The 19,591-nt window shown below is 33.3% G+C and overlaps 2 protein-coding genes across 3 annotated transcripts; one reads left to right on the top strand and one right to left on the bottom strand.

Annotated features, from left to right (window-relative positions):
• Positions 1–1,763: 1,763 nt before the first annotated feature.
• LOC130980273 (peroxisomal fatty acid beta-oxidation multifunctional protein AIM1) lies at positions 1,764–8,491 on the top strand. The gene is made up of 18 exons (XM_057903951.1): positions 1,764–2,011; positions 2,123–2,194; positions 2,339–2,401; positions 2,488–2,544; positions 2,653–2,720; positions 2,830–2,911; positions 3,026–3,081; positions 3,309–3,611; positions 3,859–3,945; positions 4,510–4,684; positions 4,842–4,963; positions 5,175–5,338; positions 5,926–6,180; positions 6,473–6,594; positions 6,704–6,825; positions 6,971–7,119; positions 7,386–7,524; positions 8,132–8,491. The coding sequence occupies exons 1-18, from the start codon at positions 1,915–1,917 to the stop codon at positions 8,174–8,176; spliced, it is 2,178 nt and encodes a 725-aa protein (XP_057759934.1). The 5' UTR covers positions 1,764–1,914; the 3' UTR covers positions 8,177–8,491.
• Positions 8,492–10,092: 1,601 nt separating this feature from the next.
• LOC130982662 (protein tesmin/TSO1-like CXC 5) lies at positions 10,093–17,889 on the bottom strand. 2 transcript variants are annotated; one of them, XM_057906710.1, is made up of 9 exons: positions 17,160–17,889; positions 16,854–16,925; positions 15,785–15,892; positions 14,889–15,066; positions 13,734–14,084; positions 13,255–13,355; positions 13,087–13,181; positions 10,901–11,317; positions 10,093–10,689 (listed from the first exon to the last, which is right to left on the bottom strand). In XM_057906710.1, the coding sequence occupies exons 1-9, from the start codon at positions 17,465–17,467 to the stop codon at positions 10,460–10,462; spliced, it is 1,860 nt and encodes a 619-aa protein (XP_057762693.1). In that variant the 5' UTR covers positions 17,468–17,889; the 3' UTR covers positions 10,093–10,459. The 2 variants fall into 2 exon arrangements, with proteins under 2 accessions (XP_057762693.1, XP_057762694.1); XM_057906711.1 differs by lacking the exon at positions 16,854–16,925.
• Positions 17,890–19,591: the final 1,702 nt, after the last annotated feature.

The raw sequence follows: 19,591 nt of genomic DNA, 5'->3' as shown, positions 1-19,591 counted from the left end.
ATGCAAGTTCTTCCTTAATTTATTATTTTCTTTAAAAAAAGTAAAGCATAGGGTGAAGAATATATATTCTTTAATTTTACTAAGGAGTACTCATAAAAATTCAATAAAACTCATGTGTATATTGTCCTTAAAATTTATTTATGTTTCGGAATCGACTTCTAAATCCTTTTAAGATTAGACTATCTTCACGGTAGACATATTAATAATTTCTAATATTCTGATTCAATATTTGAATTTAAATACTTCTCTTATTTCAGATAAGATAAGATGATGACGATTTAAATTGGCTTTATAATTTCTAACTAACATTTGAATTCAAAATTTCAAATGTCTTTCTTATCTTAGTCAGATAAAATAAGATGAGATAACTACCACCAACTATATAAAAGAGAATCCTAAATTACTTAGGTACGTCATTTATTTTACACACTTTATATACTTCTCAAATCCATTCTAACTTGAACGTCGAAATGTCTTCATCCCGTTGCTTCAGCCAAATAATCTGACGATTGCCTCGACTCACAAGTTTTCAATCCATCTCACGACCCGTACTAGGACTTTTAATACAATTTATAAACTTATTCTTTGTACTAAGATCTCTTGCTAGCATTACACATTTAGTAAATATGCATGTTTAAAATTTAATATAAGAAACATTTTTATTACATGATTTAAAAAATGATCTGAAAATATAATGTTATTTAATATGCACAATAGTTTTTTAATTAAATCCTCTAAAAAATATAAATAAATAACAAAAAGTTCAAAGAGATTTTGGGAAAAATACTATTATCATTGAAAAACATTTATAATTTTATATCAGTAATTTAATGATTATGTATTTATAAAATATAATAACATTTTTCATTATTATTATCATTGAAGGTCAAAACATACTTTATTCATTTTAAAATATCCATCGTTTTAATTTTTCAATACATTAAAAGATTAATATTAGATCCATTTTACATATAAATATATAATTTTTTTAATATATCAAAATAATCAAAATGATAATTATTTTAATATAGAAGTCAGAGGAAGTAGAATTATATGACAAAATAATTATTTTTTGATAATTTAAATCTTGTTTTATATATGTTCTAATTTATTGATTAGAGATAAACTATTAAACAAAATAAAAATATTTAGTAAAATCAATTAGAACTTATTTTAAATAAATATTAAATAATATAAATTTTGACTGTAATTTTATTTTTCTAGCATTAGCATGAACAGAATTTTGATTCATGTGACTTGTGAGATTGACAAAAAACTTAAGAAAAAGAATATGAACAACTATTTTAGCCAAAATATATTTTTAATTTTGTATTTGTTTAGATCTCATTATCTTGACAAAAAAAATATCTTTTTTTAATAAATTTTTTTTATTTTTAATGTATTTAACAAATTTTTAATAATAAAAATAAAAGTATTAAAAAAATAATAAAAAAATATTTTTTTGAGAAGTTATAATTTATATTTTTTAAAAGATTTTTTTAAAATATTTTTTATATGATAAATAAATAAAAAAATATTTTTATATTATTATATTTAAATATAATTGATATATAAAAAGATCTTTTTATATGAGATATTTAAATAATTAATTATTTTTATTTTTTCACAAAATATTTTAAAAAAATAACTAAAAAAAATCTTTTTCTTGAACAACCTATTAATTATTAGTTATAATTATTAAGTGTTCAATAAAGCTTAATTATATATGTTAGGTGGCTAGGTGCTTAGGTGCACATCCGACAATATATATTGGCTCGCTATAGTCGTGGGAATTGGACTTCGCTTTCTGAAACCCACCATAGTCAGTTTATTTGTACTCCCAAAAGATCTGATTTTGTATAATTTTTATTCAAAAAAGGAAGAAACTTGGTGATTGTTTTGTTGCTGTGAGAGATGGGTTCTTCCGTGAAGGTTGATTTTGAGGTTGGGAATGATGGGGTTGCTGTCATCACTATGTGCAACCCTCCCGTTAATGCCTTGGCTATTCCAAGTATGCTAGCTACTTCAATAATCATTGTTACTGTTACTTATATGTATTTCATTTTGAATTTTATGTGATGTGTGATGTTTTTTTCTTCTGTTCATGTTCTGTTTCAATCAGTCATTATGGGGTTGAAAGAGAGATTTCAGGAGGTAGCTAAAAGGAATGATGTCAAAGCTGTAGTTTTGACTGGTAATTCTTCTTTTTTTTTGTTTAAATTTATTAATAAAGATTTTTTCTTGGTAGTTACTTTGTTCATGCAGCAGTGTGATCATTTGATTGTAATAACTAAGACATTTGCAAAGTGTTTTGATTTTTTGTTCATGTTATGATCAGGCAAAGGTGGAAGATTTTCTGGTGGGTTTGACATCAGTGTTATGCAGAAGGTTCACCAAACTGGTGAGTTATGATTATACTGATGAACTTAGATACAAAATTAAAAATTAAAGCTAAGGCACTGAGTTTTCTGCTTTTTTTCTTAATAGGTGATGCTTCAATTCTCCCTGATGTCTCTGTGGAACTGTTGGTCAACTTAATTGAAGGTTGTAACTTATCTTTATGCACACCTGAAAGTAGAAACTGCTTCGATTTTTATTTTATGTAAGTGTGATCATTGCAATATTATTAATTAGCGTTCTTGATCACCGTAGATTCGAAGAAGCCTGTTGTTGCGGCAGTACAAGGGCTCGCTCTTGGAGGTGGCTTAGAGCTTGCCCTGGTTAGTCTTTGGACTTGTGAATGAGAAGCATGCTGTTTGCATTTAGACAGGCATTATTGTCTATGCATCTTAATTATTGTGTGAAGTGTGACATCTTGATATGTTGTAGGGATGCCACGCCCGCATTGCTGCTCCAGGAAGTCAACTGGGACTGCCAGAGCTGACACTTGGAATCATTCCAGGATTTGGAGGTAATCAGGCATTTGAATTTATGTGTGTTCTGTAGTCTCAATTAGGATTCTTGAATCTACCTTCATTTAGTTGTGCTAACTGAAATGTTAACAAGACATTGTTGATTTCGTAAGGCACACAACGTCTTCCCAGGCTTGTTGGGCTTCCTAAAGCTATTGACATGATGCTGGTACGATGTTGACCATTCATTTTAAATTGTTTGAGGTTCCATATTATTTGCTTGTCAATGGATGAGACGTAGTTATAAGTCTTTTGAAAAGAAAATTGATAGAATAAACTGCTACAGAAAATTGAAAACCTTGACTTTTTTGCCTGAACTTGTCATGTATCTGTTATTTCTTATATTCATTTCAAAATGTTTGTGTATAAGTTGTATTCATTATTTCTTTCTTACAGAAATCGAAGCCAATAAAGTCAGAAGAAGGGAAGAAACTAGGACTTATCGATGAAATTGTGTCTCCTGAGGAGTTACTCAGCGTTTCCCGACAGTGGGCACTTGAGATTGGAGAGAGGCGTAAGCCTTGGATTCGAACACTTCATAGGACTGATAAAATTGGTTCCTTGTCTGAAGCACGTGAGGTGTTGAAAACTGCCAGACAACATGTCAAGAAGACTGCACCGCATTTGCCTCAGCAGCAAGCATGCTTAGATGTGATTGAGCATGGAATTGTCCATGGAGGCTATAGTGGAGTTCTAAGGGTACTTATCCTTCTGTGATTTTTGTTGTTCAGACGGAAATAGATGCATTTTCATTGTTAAGTCCAGCATGTATTATTATTCACTGAGTTTCATGTAGTATTGCTTTTGAGTTCAACGTAGATCTATCTTCTTCTCTGTTAGGTTCATCATGGTTAGCATTCACAAGTATCTTGCTATCGATTGTGTGAAATTGTGATTAAGGTTACTCAGTTCACATATAAGCTAATTCATAGAACATTAATTGCAGGAAGCAGAAGTATTCAAGCAACTAGTCCTATCAGACACCGCAAAAGGATTAATTCATGTCTTCTTTGCTCAGCGTGCAATATCAAAGGTACGAGGATCGTTGAGTAGCATAGTTGAATTTTAGTCTTTTGTTTCCTGTTCAAGTATTCAACTCTTGCTGCTTGTGTTTGGAAATATATTTTGGTCAACATAGATTAGAACTTAGATAGCATTTTGCTTTTGAGCACAACATAGCATGAGTGGCTGAGGGCTGTACCACATGTGAATGTGTGGAAGTTGAAGCTATGCTAATTTTTTGTTTGGAAGATAACCTTAGTTCATTTTTCTATTGTCCTACAATTATCAACTATTTTATTTTAACCTTTTTTTCTCTTCTAATTTAATGTGTTTGGGAAGATTAAAAGTGGTCTAGCTAATTCTGGCCCATAATTTTGTGCTGTTGAGGAGCCTTTTCTTTTGTTTTCATTGAGAGTGCAAGAAAAAAAATATCATTTCTATGGTTCCACTGTATGTTTGAGTGGTTGTCACTGTATTTGATGACAAATTCCATTAGTAACGGGTAACAAACATTTGAAGTGGTTTTGTTTTTAATGTGGATTTCTCTTGCTGAAATACAGAAAACTGTTTGCTGACAAGAACTGTTTTGATGCAGGTGCCTGGTGTAACTGATATTGGGCTTAAGCCGAGAAATTTGAAAAAGGTTGCCGTTATTGGGGGAGGTCTAATGGGTTCTGGAATTGCTACCGCTCTCATTCTAAGCAACATTCATGTTATACTCAAGGAAGTCAATTCTCAATATCTTGAGAAGGGGATAAAAACGATTGAAGGTGATTATTCATTCATCATATATCTAGTTCTTTGAGCCTTTGAGGAGATGAAGACCTTACTTAGCTTAGTTCAAATTGTTACTGTCGAAACTTACAATGCAAGAAATTTATTTTATAACAACTTTTTAATGTAATTTTGTTTTATTTTGTATGGAAGGTAATGTTCGAGGCTTAGTAACAAGGGGAAAGTTGGCAAAAAATAAGGCCGATGGAGCATTGTTGCTGCTTAAAGGTGTTCTCGATTACTCAGAATTTAAAGATGTGGACATGGTCATTGAGGTTGGTTGCCTGCCCTAAAGCCCTTTTCACTTTACTTGGAAAGTAGTTAACTTTCTTCAGTATTTTTGAATGTTTGATTCTCGATGGAAGTTGGTGAAATGTTTTCATTATAGGCAATTAATCTAACAGTTCTAACTTCTTTCGTCAGGTATTTATGATGTGTTATTTAATATTGCTGGATGTAATTAGTGTTAATTTTCCCCCCCTGCAGGCTGTAATTGAAAATGTTAATCTTAAACAAACTATATTTAGTGATCTTGAGAAGATATGCCCTCCTCATTGCATCTTGGCAACAAACACTTCGACTATTGATCTTAATGTCATTGGTGCTAAGACTAGATCTGAAGATCGCATTGTGGGGGCTCATTTTTTCAGGTAATAACAACCTCATTAAAAATTATTATGAGTCCTAACTCATCCCCCTAATTTCTAAATAAAGTTAGTTTTGAATTTTTTATCTTTCTGAAGTTTTCAATAAATAACATATATTTGAATTTTTACTTATTTAAGTATTAGGAGGAAAATTAGGGAGATGAATTAGGACTCTTAATCATTACTCATTTATGGAATTGATGTGAATGAACAGAGATTACTTATCCACTCATATAGTTCAAAGAAATTTGACTTGCCAGGATGCTATATCTTAAGCTGTTATTTCATTTAAAGAGAATTTAATTGAGCCATAGTATAAATTGGTTTCTGAATTCTGAGAACAATTCCAGTTGAGTTTATGACTGTTATTTCCGAATATGTTATTTCCACTGGAATGCATGTTCATCGGTTTTATAGTTATTTTTGCATATTTAATTATCTCTATTGCCATATTTCTGCTTTAATGAATTGCCGTAGTTAGTGTCATCAGGCTTAGATATTGAAATGGCATTCATGTTATTAAAAATTGTTTGGACTTTGAGCACATGTGTATATGGATTTGTTTTCTGATTCCATTTCTTGATGTACAGTCCTGCTCATATTATGCCTCTGTTGGAGATTGTACGGACCAAGAAAACTTCTGCTCAAGTTATTCTTGATCTTATCACTGTTGGTAAAATCATAAATAAGTCTCCGGTTGTCGTGGGCAACTGCACTGGCTTTGCAGTGAACAGAACATTTTTCCCATATACACAAGGTGCCCATTTATTGGTCAGTCTGGGCGTGGATATCTTCAGGGTCGATAGATTGATAAGCAGTTTCGGCCTTCCCATGGGTCCTTTCCAGTAATACTCTTTTCTTGGGTTTATTTATTTCCATTGTATATGTTCACCGAAGTGTTAGATATTTATCGACTATGTAACCCTAAACTGTGGTACTTCCAACACACAAAAAGATTAGTTTGCCAGTTAAAAAACATGCTATAGAAACTGTAGTATTTTTGGAACACCTTTTGAATTCTCAAGTAATCTAAAAGAGTGGCATAGATAAAATTTACATGGTTTTGTTTTGTTAGTATGTGTGCCACCGTGTAAATTGTGGTCTGTTTGACGGAGTTAATCTTTCCTTCGCCCGCAGGCTTCAGGACTTGGCTGGCTATGGAGTAGCTGTAGCCGTTTCCAAAGAATTTCAGGGTTCATTTCGTGGTCGCACATATAAATCTCCACTGCTTGATCTTATGATCAAAAGTGGGAGAAATGGTAATACTTATTTTTCAGTTAAATTAAACTTTCTTTGTGCTGAGGACATACTTCAATTTTCATTTGTTTACATAACACATTCTTTCCTTGATCACTTGTGTCCTTTCAGGCAAAAACAATGGAAAAGGATACTACATTTATGAAAAGGGTAGCAAGCCAAAACCCGATCTTTCAATACTACCAATTGTTGAAGAGTCGAGAAGACTTGCCAATATTATGCCTGGTGGAAAGGTGCTTTTCTTTTGAAAATTCTGTATTGCAAGTGATTGTTTGATCATAAGCTTCCTCTCTCACTAGATTGAATCTATATCTTCTTGAATTTGCTCGTCGGCATTAGCTTGTGTAGTGAAGCTGATAGCATTTATTCCTTTTGCAGCCTATATCTATTACTGACCAGGAGATTGTAGAGATGATCCTCTTTCCAGTAGTGAACGAGGCATGCCGTGTTTTAGATGAAGGAATAGTTATTCGAGCATCAGACCTTGACATTGCTTGTGTTCTTGGGATGAGCTTCCCAAATTACAGGTGGGTTTACCCTTTCCTTTTTCTTTCCTCTTCTAAAATATTGAAGGGCTAAAGCTAAGAAAAGGAATTTATAAAAAAAAAGCATTGCAAAACCATTTGCTTCCATGTAATAATTTGTAAACTATTTGAACTCTTAAATAACCATCATTTATGTTACTGCCCCTTTTGTACTTATCTAGTCCAGCATGTTTTATGATCAGCTTTGATGATGTATCAGTAACATATTCTTTTAACTTTGTATCTCATTTCCGTCACTTTCGCGACAGGGGTGGCGTTGTTTTCTGGGCGGACTTGGTTGGGGCCAAGCATGTATATAACAGCCTAAAGAAATGGTCAGAATTATATGGTAACTTCTATAAGCCATCAAGGTATCTGGAGGAAAGGGCAATTCAGGGCATTCCTTTGGTAAGACTCTGTATCTGTTATTATCTATTTGAATTTCATGGAACTTAGTATTGTCAATTTCCTTTGTACATGAGAAAAAAAAAATGTTAAATTGACATAGTTACCTTAGGATATTTGGATACCTAAGGTTGAAAAACCAAGAAATTATTGTTTGGAAAAAGGGAAAAAAAATTGAAATTGTAACTGATGCAAATAAGTATTTTCCTTATAGCAAACTTGATATGTTTTACTTTAATTTTCGCTTCTAAATGATACAGCAATGATAGAGAGACATTAATCAATAGTTACTTTATTTAATTTAACATTCATAATTTCATGCGTGTAACATCTATAATTACACACTTATTATATCTATATTGACCAATTATTTCAGCAGTAATAAAGGAATGCAAAATAATATAACTTTGGACTGCTATGGGTTGATTTTCTATTGTCTTCCAAACATTTTTTATTTTTGAAATGGTATAAGAAAATAAATTTAAAACATTTCATTTCTGAGTATAATTTGAAACAAGTTTGAATAATTTATATACTAAGTACTAAAATTGCAAGTGTGACTCATTGTGAAGAACAAGATTGAGTGTTTGTGTTTCTACATTGCTTACAGAGTGCACCTGCTTCAGCTACTCCAAGATCAAAGGCACGTCTATGAAAAAGTAATTTTCTCAAAGGCTCTTGGATATGTAATAGCAAAGTAAATTTAGCTTATAATATTTTGCTTCCTTGTAAGTTGAATGATGATAAATAAATAAATCAATCGATCTTGGTTTTCCAAGAACATATTCTTAATTATACCCTAAAACATAAGGTAAAGATTTTTTGGGTCATGAGCTTCTTTATGAACAAGGCGTGTGTGAATTCATTTCAATGTAGTGATCAAGAATATAATGTTACCTACTTTATGGACAACATTGTATTGGTGTAATGGTAATTTATATTGTGTAAATTGTTTTTCGCAGCTCTGAAATTTCACTTTTGTGTTGTTTATTCTTTAAACTTTTAAAATATAGAACAGTTCCTTAACGATATTAAAAAAAAAAAATCTCGTGTGATACGTTTTATTAGTGTATTTAACCTTTAATAAAACAGTAGTTATGGCCAAAAAAAAAAATTAAAGTTCTTTTCGCAGTTTGATAATGTGAGGAAGCTAAATTGTGTATATCAAAAAGTTTATTTTGGAGGTGGGGTTGGGTTTAAACAACTGCACATGAATCAAGATTTAAGGTACTTACTGTATCTTATTCTTTGGTATCTCTCAAATTTCTTAAACAGATAAATTTCTAGAATAGTATTTGAAAATTTAAATGGATAAATTATTAAAATTGTATTTAATTTTTTTAAATGGAAAATAACTTTTTCATTTAGTAAATGGTTTGTACATGTATTCGAATTTTCGTTAGAAAACTTTGAATAAGTAAAATTCAATGACTTTTTTATTTTTGACGAAAAAATTCGATCACTTAAAAAAAGACTTGGCATAAAATTATTAAACTTTAAAGATGAAAATGTGCAAACAAAAAAAAAAATCAAAATAAAATCACTAAAGCTCTTTCTGAAAATTACATATAATATTTGATTATTTTTGTCGAATTTTTAAATCTTTTAAAATTTATTTATAGTTTATATTTTTTAGAGTTATTTTTGTTAGGAGTATAAATTAAATACCGTTTTGGTGATTTATTCTTCTTAAACCAACTTTTACAAACGAAAATAATTTTTTTTAAATGTTTTGCCAGTAGCTATCGACAAAAATATTGAAAAGTAAAGCAGTAAACAATTAAATGTTGAAATATAATGTACGAAGGGTGTACCGTGTACCAAAATAAAAGAAATAATTAGCATTCATTGCATAGAAATATAATATTGAAAAATAATATATTATAATTTTGAGAAATTTAATACGACGATGAAATACGACATCACAAGACATGTTAATTTTAATTTTTTTTAATTAGATATGAAGATACATATACCATAGTCCTTATATATAAAATTTACAGAACTTTTTAAATAAATCATAATTTATTTTAAAAATATAAATTAATAATAAAACTGAACATGTCCACATAAAATCTTATTTTGATATGTTCTAACATGCCGAAATATCTTTCTATTTTTTATTCAAACATAATTCAACACAAAAAATATACGTATCAGATAATGAGATAAATATGGAATAAATATCGTATCTAAATTTAACACGCGAACAAAAAAACCCCACAAAATATATGCGCTTGTTGATTACATAATATGGTATGGATGAACAGCGGGAGAGAGGATAAACTTAAAGGATTATTGGCAATAAAAGAATATGGAGTTATGACGCATATTTCTATCCTTTTGACTTTTGAGGATGCACTAATTTAAAGATATAATACCAATTTTTTTAATGATATAAGAACATAAATTATTAGAAATACTGCATTGACAGAACTATTATTAAAAGATGAAAATGACAAATATGCCTTTAAAAAATTTCAGACAAAAATAGGGCAACCTGTATGGCATCATCATATCATTATCTATCTATATGTTTATTGTTGTATATAAAATTGCAAAAATATAATGGAAAAAGAAAATGAATATATTCTAAATTACAAGCTATAAAATTCATTGAATGAAAAATCTAAATGACATTTTTATGAAGTTACAACTCTGCAATTTACAGGCTTCGCAATCAAGCAATGTTGAAGCTGAAAAATTAATTTAAATTATGTATGAATAATGACCAAATTAGAAGAAAATTGATCCTACTTGGGTGGACTAATGTTGAGGCTTGTACCCTTTTAACAAGCCACTTCAAAGCAATGTTTTTACATTACATAGAACTACAGAAAGTTCTAACCCTAGCATACACTCTAAGAAAATCTTCTCAATTTTCTTTTCAATGGTATATTTGCACATCCTTGGTTAGATAGATAGATCACTTTCATAGCTATTTTTCAGTCTTCATCTTATTTTCTCCATTTTCAGGAACATTATTATGACCGGGGACTGGTGAAGCCGAAGCTGCTGCAGCCGTAGGTGGAACACTCGATTTGGCAACACCATTGCTAGTGGCACCCTGCTGATGCAAACTCTCGGTAGTCGTATTTCCAGTGCCGTTATTGATTGGATCCTTCTGGCTCTCCAACTCACTTCTAGCTAACGACGAACACTTCGTTTCTGAAATTGGAAAAAGAGAGTTTAGGTCATGCAAAATTCATGCATTTCTAATAGCATACTACATTTTGATGTTTATGCAGAACTCTTGATGAGGATAGTAACAAAGGCAAAATACACTAACTGAAGATACTCCAAAAATGATATGAAAGGATCATATGAATGTTTTAGAAAGTAAGTTATAACTGAAGGTGAGGACAAAATAGTAACTTGCCATTTATTTCTCCCATGGTGATAACTCTGTTAAGGAAATCTCTAAACTTTGTTAAGACAATCCTTTCTTGCTCCGCGTATTCCTCTGTCATTCCTTGTCCGTAAGGAAATTGCGAGGATATGTTGCAGCCATGAGCCATTGTGCCAACTGGAGAGGCAGCTGTCATGAACGTATCTTGCTCGTCACACATCAAAGCTAAAGTCCCAGGAGACATTGGCCTCCCTTTCGGGACGTCAGCACCATCTGAACTTGAATTGTCCGGGCTGATTTTATCTGCTTGGTTTGCGCTCGAACAATCATCAGCCATAGCTTTCTCAACATCACCTTCTTTTTGATTTGGTAATTGTGACTGATTTGAAGAAGCAAGTGAAGTTTCTGTCTGATCTTCTGTATGCTTTTCCATTAAATTTTTCTGGTCTGAACATTATTGATAATTAAGATTGGCAAGAGAAAGTTGATCAGCATATATTTAAAAGGGTGATTTCACTTAGCATGTAACTAAAAAACATTAAGAAAACATAAAATAGAAGCTTGTGTATATGACTACATAACATTCTCAAGAGCATATTAGGGACCTGCAATATTTGGGTTGACCAAAGGAATTTATTTTGCCCCCAAATTCAACAGTTATACATGTGCATAATGCACAAATATAGACTAATCTAGTAACTAAAGGGAATCAAGGATTAGCCAAATACATAAACACCAACAGATAGTAAGAAATCTGGTCAGGGAACCGTTATTTATATTATTATCATGGTATTGGAATTTTTTTGTTGAAATAATCATTTAAACAGCAAGAAATAAACTTCCTTTGATAAGTATGTTGCTATTGCCAATGCCATTGGGGACGGGTAGGGGGTGAGGGGCTAAAAAATAATCTTAACCTTAAAGGTTTAGTTGGTTTAGATTGATATATAGATAAATTTGGGAGATGCTCAGAAAGAAAAACACAAACATTAAGCCTATTCATATTGTGCACTCATTAAATGGAACTACTCATTAGGAAAATGAGGGGAACCGATAAAAAGGCTTTCTAAATGACTACCAGTGTTTTGAAAAAGTGGTTATGGCGGCACCATGACGCTATGGAATGGTAGATTTCTTCCTTGCTGCCATACATGATGACGCGACAAGTTTTTCGTGGAGGACGAAATGGCGGAAATGGCGGTTTTTTTTTTTTTGAATTTCAACAAAATTAGAGGGATATTTTGGTAATTTAGGATACCCTAAATGCTACAACTCACCTTCCTCAGCCTCATTACTTCAGAAACTGCCTCTTCCTCTCTGACGGTCCAAAAACTCTTCTATCTCTCCCTCACTGCTCTGGGATGCACCTACCCAGAAGAGGCAGCACCTTCTGGCTCCAGTTCCTCTTTCTCCGTCTTCCCTCTCTGCCGTTCTCTCTGCATTCTGGCCAAGCCGCTGCTCGCTGCCGCTGCAAGCCGTTCTTGACTCGCTACTCGCCGCCACTCGTTGCTGTCGCTTCTCGCCACCGCTGCAAGCCACGGGTTCCCTCTTTCTCTAGTTCGTAACTTAGTGTTCCTACCCTTCTTTTCTTTTCCCCTGTTTCCCCTTTTATTTACATAGGTTCAATGTTATAAATTATAAACCACTCTTTTCCTTTTTCCCCCCCAATTTACATAGGTTCACTTCATAATAATCGTGTTGATTTGGATGAAGTTGATGAGAACTAGAATTTAGATAGTTTATTTTGTCATTTGTTAGTTTAAGAACACGATAAGGCAATGGCTTTGGCTTTTCTTGTGAATTTTTAGTTTTTAAGTTCTCTTGTCTTATGTTTTATGGTGTGTTATGACTTGATGTTATGTTTATTTTGTTGAATTTGCTACCGCATTTGCTGAATTAATTGGATGCCTTATGAGGAGAAAATTGCTTAAATTGATTAAATTTTATAATTTATTACATTTGCAGTTTTTCTGCATTTTTTTTTGTGCATATATATGTATTTTTTCGGTAGTCCGTCATTTCCCGCAACGCCATCTGCCATAGTTTTATGGTAGATTTTTAACTCACTGCCAAGAGCCGCCATCCACAATAAAAAAAACTACGATGACTACTTAATACCGCTAAATACATGGAAGAATAAAATAGAAAATGATGGACCTTCACATGACATACCAATAGCATATACTTGGTGATTAGTGATTTAGATAGTCAAATACCTGTAAGTGTCTTTGCAGCTTGTCCAGATAGCAGCACCAAAACTGAGCAAAGCTCTTTCAAGTGTTGTGGTTGTATGATATCTGCTAAAAGAGACCTTCAAACATAATAATGTCAGTAACTAAAATGTGATAAATTTATCTTCATTTCATATATATGACCAAGTTTACCTGTATGAAAATTTTGAAGGACCAAGTGTTGCAGTTCCAACACGAGTGCCCGGAAGGGAGGGCAAGGATGGGGATGGAGCTGGACTTCGGACATGGTTTACCTGGTGAACAATAAAAAAGCATTCCATGATGATAGTGTATATAAGTCCAGCAATAAAACAAATACCAATGAGTAAATTCACTATAAACAGCGGCTAGCCAATGCGAATAACTTGTATATGGTTGAGCTTTTGGAGTTGTCAAGTTATCAGGGTATTGAACCAAAAGTTTCAACCTCACTTAGTTTGATTCTTCTCATTCGAATTCTAAATTAGAAATTTTACACAATAAACTAAATCGCACTTGGTTATGAAGATACTAATTTAACTACCATTGGGAAAACAATTGTGCGACAAAAAACAGCTATGCCAAATGAAAACATTAAATAATGTAAACTCAGCTTCAGTATGTGCACGTGTTAGGTTATGAGCAAGTTTTACCTGTTGTCCCAACTTGCTAACGGATGGTTCCTTGGGTGTTTGCCCAACGAAGATTTCCTGGCCTTTTCTTTTCTTGGATACCGGAGGCGATGAATAACCAGATGTACCAATTGCTCCAGTTATTGCAGCATTTGCTGCCTGCTGAATATATGTCATGTTATTTTGATCTCCATGAAACAAGGCCTGTCTCTCTTCGCTTCCCTCAAAATTCTTGCAGTCCATGCATTTACAATTTTCAGAACAAAGGATGTTGGCTTGGAAACACTCACAGTACTTCTTGAGACACCCTGATTTCTTACAGTGGCAACCCTTGTTATGCTTTCCTAATATTAAAACTTCACCAGCTTCCTCCTACATTTATTTTCAAATTTAAACACTCAACAATAGAGAAACCAAGGATTTTTCAAGTATACAATAAAAATTTATCCAACATATTTTTCTTGTACAAGGAATATACAGAGTTTAAAACACCTTTATTCGTCATTTATATAGAACATAAAAAAGAAACTTGCAAGTAATTTACTAAGAAGAAACTCCTGTCGTTACATATAATACCATGAAAAGTCAATCTTCTTGCAAAGACACATTATCGTATAGGCATCGATTGAAAAAGAGTCGCTATGATTCAATTTAGCATTCTATATTGACTTTAAGAGTTTCTAAATAATTAAGGATATAAAAAATAAGTAAATTATTTAACCGTGCCAAGAAAAGGAATAACCAATTAAAGTTAAGTTTTGGAGAAAATTAAGTCAACAAAATGAAGAGAAGGGGAAGAAGGCAACCAACGGAGACGGTAAAAATATTTAAACACGCTTGTTTAATTCTGTATTAAGAAAATGGTTTGACTCCAAGATTATGGATGACGCAATAGCTTATATTTTGTCGTGGAAAAGAACGTCACATGATGAAAAGTGATCTCCAATCAGAATATAGAAAACATACAGTCATAAAGCCAAAAAAAATTGAAAAACATAAAGATAACAATGACAATATCTTGCGTCATCAACAGAGATATAAACGACAATGTCATGCATCAGCATAAAGTTGCAATATGCGTCCAACCAAAAAACATTTTAATTAATAAAACCACTATATCTACCACAAAAAACATCAGATTACACATTACTTGACAAAAAAATTAGACCTACATACCCTGCTATCACGTGTTCCATGGGGGCTGCTTGCAATTTTCGGCCTAAATGCATTTGGATTGCGCTCTAAAGTAGCTTCAACAGCTTCTCGTCTAGCAGCCTCATTTTCAACATTGTTGAAACAATTTACACAATTGCAACCGTCGCAATATATTCCCGATGCAAAACATTCGCAATATCTGCTCAAAACATTGAAAAAAGTTAGCTCCATTTAGCATTGTATTGCAGCCAATATGGTGCAATTGTACAATGAGCTCCAATAAAGGGAAATATGACTCGAACAATAGATATTTTGATATTCTGGAAAGGAAAGTATATTGCTGGACAACCAAAATTCAGATAAATTGAGCCTTTGACCATGGAACCAGCAATTTCATATTAAAACTACCCCATAGATAATAAATACATATGATATAGCCAGGGGAGTAATCATGGAAATAGAACAAGGAAATACACATAATATTATCCAGAATTATGCATTTAATTGTTATGCTCATCTATCAATCAAGGAAACTGATGAAAATCCAAGAAAAGAATGGAAGGTAACAATAAAAATCAAAGTTCTAGAATAAGATTAGTAATGCCTGGGCATTAACTCTGAGCACGAGAATAAAATCAAACAAAATAAAGAGTACGAAAAATGATAACCCGGTCATTAATATCTCTTTTGCATTAGTATGTAAGAAAAAAGAAAACCAATTTCTGACAATTAGTGAGCTAAAAATAGCAACATATACAAAATTAAATATGAGCTCTTAAGAACAATTTTGTATTTCGTAGTTGCAACATACAAGTGAAAAAAACAAGTATCCAAACATGCATACATCTACAGAAAAAGCTTTCATAGGACCATCCAGAGAGAGAGAGAGAGAGAGGGAGAGGGAGAGTTTTGCTTACAGCTTTAAACATTTAGAGTGTTTACAATTGCACTGCTTTTGCTTCTTTGGAGTAGCTTCCTTTATATCAAAGTTAGGTCTTGATCTTGATTTTGGAGATTCTGGTTTCCTGAAAAGAAAAGAAAAGAAAAGAAAAGTTAATTCAAGGCCAAAACATGTAGCTTGAGCATTTCCTAAGGCCATTTGCATGCAATGTAGTCAAAGTGCATATCTTTGTATTGATTATTCACATATACATCAGTTCAATCAGAAACCAAAATACCAAACGATCTACCATTTTACCATAATTGAGAAATACATGCTTCAATTTTCAACAAGTGACTTATGAAATTCGACTGAATGAAGATCAATCAGATTGTATGAGAAATACTACTGTAAGACACAAAAACATAGAAAACTTAGTGTAAAAATTAGGGAAAATATTAGCAATAGAAGTATATTATTAAATAGTCAAAAAATTATAATAAAATATTCGCCTTGAAAAGACATCAGGTAAACCTTAAAGTAAAGAAAAACATGCACGGATGCACCATCCCCGGTTACCATAACCGTTGCTCCCAGTCAAGAGGGAAACAAACCGCATTAAATGACCGGGATTTCGGTGTTCAAAAGTACTAACACAGGCACGAGTCTGGAAAGTTTAATAAAATCATGTCGCTGATATCTCATAATCGCAACCCCACTATTAAAAGGCTAAACAAAAATAAAAATTACTATATACAACTTCAAGCTTGCTTGGTTCGTAATGCAGACATAAAAACATGAATTCAATGCACTTTTATCAAAAGCGAGCTACTTTTCCCTTAGCTCTGCAGCTGTTTGCATTGATAATGAGAAGGATCTTAAACAAGCATACACTTCATAATTCGGAAATCATCGTCGCAAGAAAATTATAATTTTGAAGTTACTAACAAGCTACTTAAAGTAATATTCAACTACCGCCACCATTTCGTTTCACACAAAGAAAAAGACCAATATAAGTCAATAAACAACTCGTTAAGCAGAGTGGAAGTAAGAAAGAAACACATCAAAGCTAAGAGATGTGCATGAGGAAATTGCAAAGTGCAAACCAAAACATTGCACATGCATTGGTACCCCAAACAGAAAAATCAAAATCTTCCTCACAAAGCCACGATCCCACCCTGATACAGCCACACAAATTAGTTAGCTCGGTTAAAACAAATGCAACTCAAAAATACAAAGAGAGTGAAACCCAACATCCAATCCTATAATTAAAAAATACCACTTTCTTAACACAAATTCAAACCTTGTAAGAAAATACACAATCCAAGTTCTACAGTAAAAAACCTTCAGGCATCAGAAACAGCACTGAATTAGCTCAAACAGCTTTAATCACAGTAATAATAAGAACTCACCCCACTCTCACTGCAGGTGCCTGCGGCGAAGGAACCGGCTTTACAACCACCGACGGCTGTGCCATAATCTGCGGCTGCGCCGCTATCACCGGAGCCACAATCTGCTTCTGCTGCTGCACCTGAACCTGGGAATGCAATCGTTGTTGCAATTGCTGTTGCGATCTTTTCTCCGGCAAGGCCGTAAAATCGAGCTGTCGGGCGAGTTTCTTCCCCGTAGGAGCCTCCACCGGCGTCGTTACAGCAGCATCCACCGATGACGTTGCCATCTTTGAACCGCCATCAACCCCTTCTCCTTCACCTTCCCCCATCACACTCAGAACCCAAGAAAAGCAAAAAAGATGTAAGGAAGAAAATCAAATTTTTCTCACACCCCAAGTCCCAAATTCCTCCCTTTCCTCTTACCCGAAAATCTAAAAACGCCAAAAGATGAAAACTTCACCCACCGATTCCGATTATTACCTCAGAAACTGAAAGAACAAAAAAACCCTAAACCAAAAAACTCTGACACCAGAGATTCCGCAGCTCCAAACAGAAGTCCCCCGATAAACTGCAAACAATTCGACGGAACCTCGATCCAAACACACCGCACCAGAAAGTTCTTGAGAGAGAAAAACAAAGCCTTGAAAGAGAGAAATGGAAGAGGGAAAAAAATTGCGATTTTCAGAGGGAAGGGCTTCGAGGAAGAAGAAGAAGAAGGAGGAGGAGGAGGAGCTGAGAGAAGAGAAGAACACACACTCCCTCTCTCTCCGAAGCTTTTGAAAATTCAATTTTTGTTTGTAAATTTTCAATGGTTAGATCTTCGCGTTTGTTCCATCGCACGGTTCAAGATGCGGAAATGAAAGGAACGGTCTTAATTCATAGAAGGGTTGTCCAACTTTCGATCTCGGCCGTTGGATTTAGGAGTGATTAAAAATAGTTTTGCAGGGCGGAAGCACGAGCGGAGTATTTCCCTCACGTGAGGGTTTATCGGGTGCGGCTGCCACCACCGGAGGTAGCTAGACATGACATGTGGCGTTTCTGCGATGCAGTCTTGTTTGGGTTACGTGGCGGATTTTTATTGGCGTTAGTATCTTGGGTTGAAAACGAGGGATTCCTTTTGTAATTTTTCATTGTATTATTGTATTGTGGAGGAAGAGGGAAAATTATTATTATTTTGTTGAAAAAAATCCCTATGTTTTTTCCTCCGTTTAAAGTGAAAAATAAAAAGAAGTTGGCGCTAAAATAAAGGGATCGGTTGTTGGTAAAAGTGGTAACTTCGTCTAGTGACTAGTGAGTCAACGCAAATATTATGATGGAGGGGTAGAATTTCACGAAAAAAAAATAACAATATAATAAGATAAGAATTTTGTTAAGGAGACAATGAAAAAAATATATATAATAAATTTTTAATTTGGTTCGATACTAAAAAAAATTCAAATAATTATTTTAAAAAATTAATCATCTTAATCCTAATTTACCAATAAAATTTATCTAAATACATTTTCTCTTAATTGTCTGCTACCTCATCCTTATCAATTATCCCACTTCTCCCGTGTTAGAAGTTTCTTCATTGACCATCAAACAATCATCTACGAAGGTTAAGTACTTTTTCCATCCCTAAGGTCTGGGACGAAAATCAAATTCGTCCCCAACCTTTTTTTGTTATTAAAATTATCTTCAACGCTTAGAAACGCTTTAAAATCATTCTCCCATCCATTAGACAATTTTTGCAGACACCTTTGCCCTGGAACCCTTAACGCTTTGTTTTCATTCCTGCGAAAGGGGTTCATTGTCTCATTTACATTACACACTTAAAAATTAATCTTTCACCTTCAATGATGCTCTAACATAATGGATTTCGTTAGTTTCCAGAAATTGGTGGGGTTTGATTTAAAGTTTTTTTTTTCGTTTTAGGGGATGGAAAGTTTTAATCTGAGTGTCTACTATGGGGTCGATTTGTATATGATAATGGGACATTGCAGTATATAGAGGGACAAAAGACATTGATTGAAGATGTTGAGAGTGATTACTGGTCCGTATTTGAGGCATATGCAGAGGTGAGACAGTTTGGATACACAAAGAAAAATATTTTAGCTTTATGGTATAAGGATCCAAGTGCTGAATGGTTAGAGAAGGGTTTGAAGTTATTTGCAGGTGACATATATGCACTTGAGATCTGTAGAATAGCGGAGTTGAGGAGTCATGTTGAGATGTTTGTGGTGCATAAAGTTGACGATGCTGAAGAATTTCTTGAAGTAGGGTATATTGATGTTGGAGGGCAAAAAGAGAAAAATCTTAGAAATCAGTTGGTGGTTATGAGAGTGAACAGGGTCCACAGGTGGAAAATGATAATCCGGAGCAAGTTAATGAAGGAGATAACTTGCACCCAGATGTAGCTGCTGAAAATGCACGGGTTGAATCGAACAGTGATGATGACAGCGATGATGAAGAGT

The sequence above is a fragment of the Arachis stenosperma genome, chromosome 5 (assembly GCF_014773155.1).
Source record: "Arachis stenosperma cultivar V10309 chromosome 5, arast.V10309.gnm1.PFL2, whole genome shotgun sequence".
Lineage (NCBI taxonomy): Eukaryota > Viridiplantae > Streptophyta > Magnoliopsida > Fabales > Fabaceae > Arachis > Arachis stenosperma.
The sequence above is the reverse complement of the archived record's forward strand: the minus strand, read 5'-3'. Positions and strand labels throughout refer to the sequence as shown.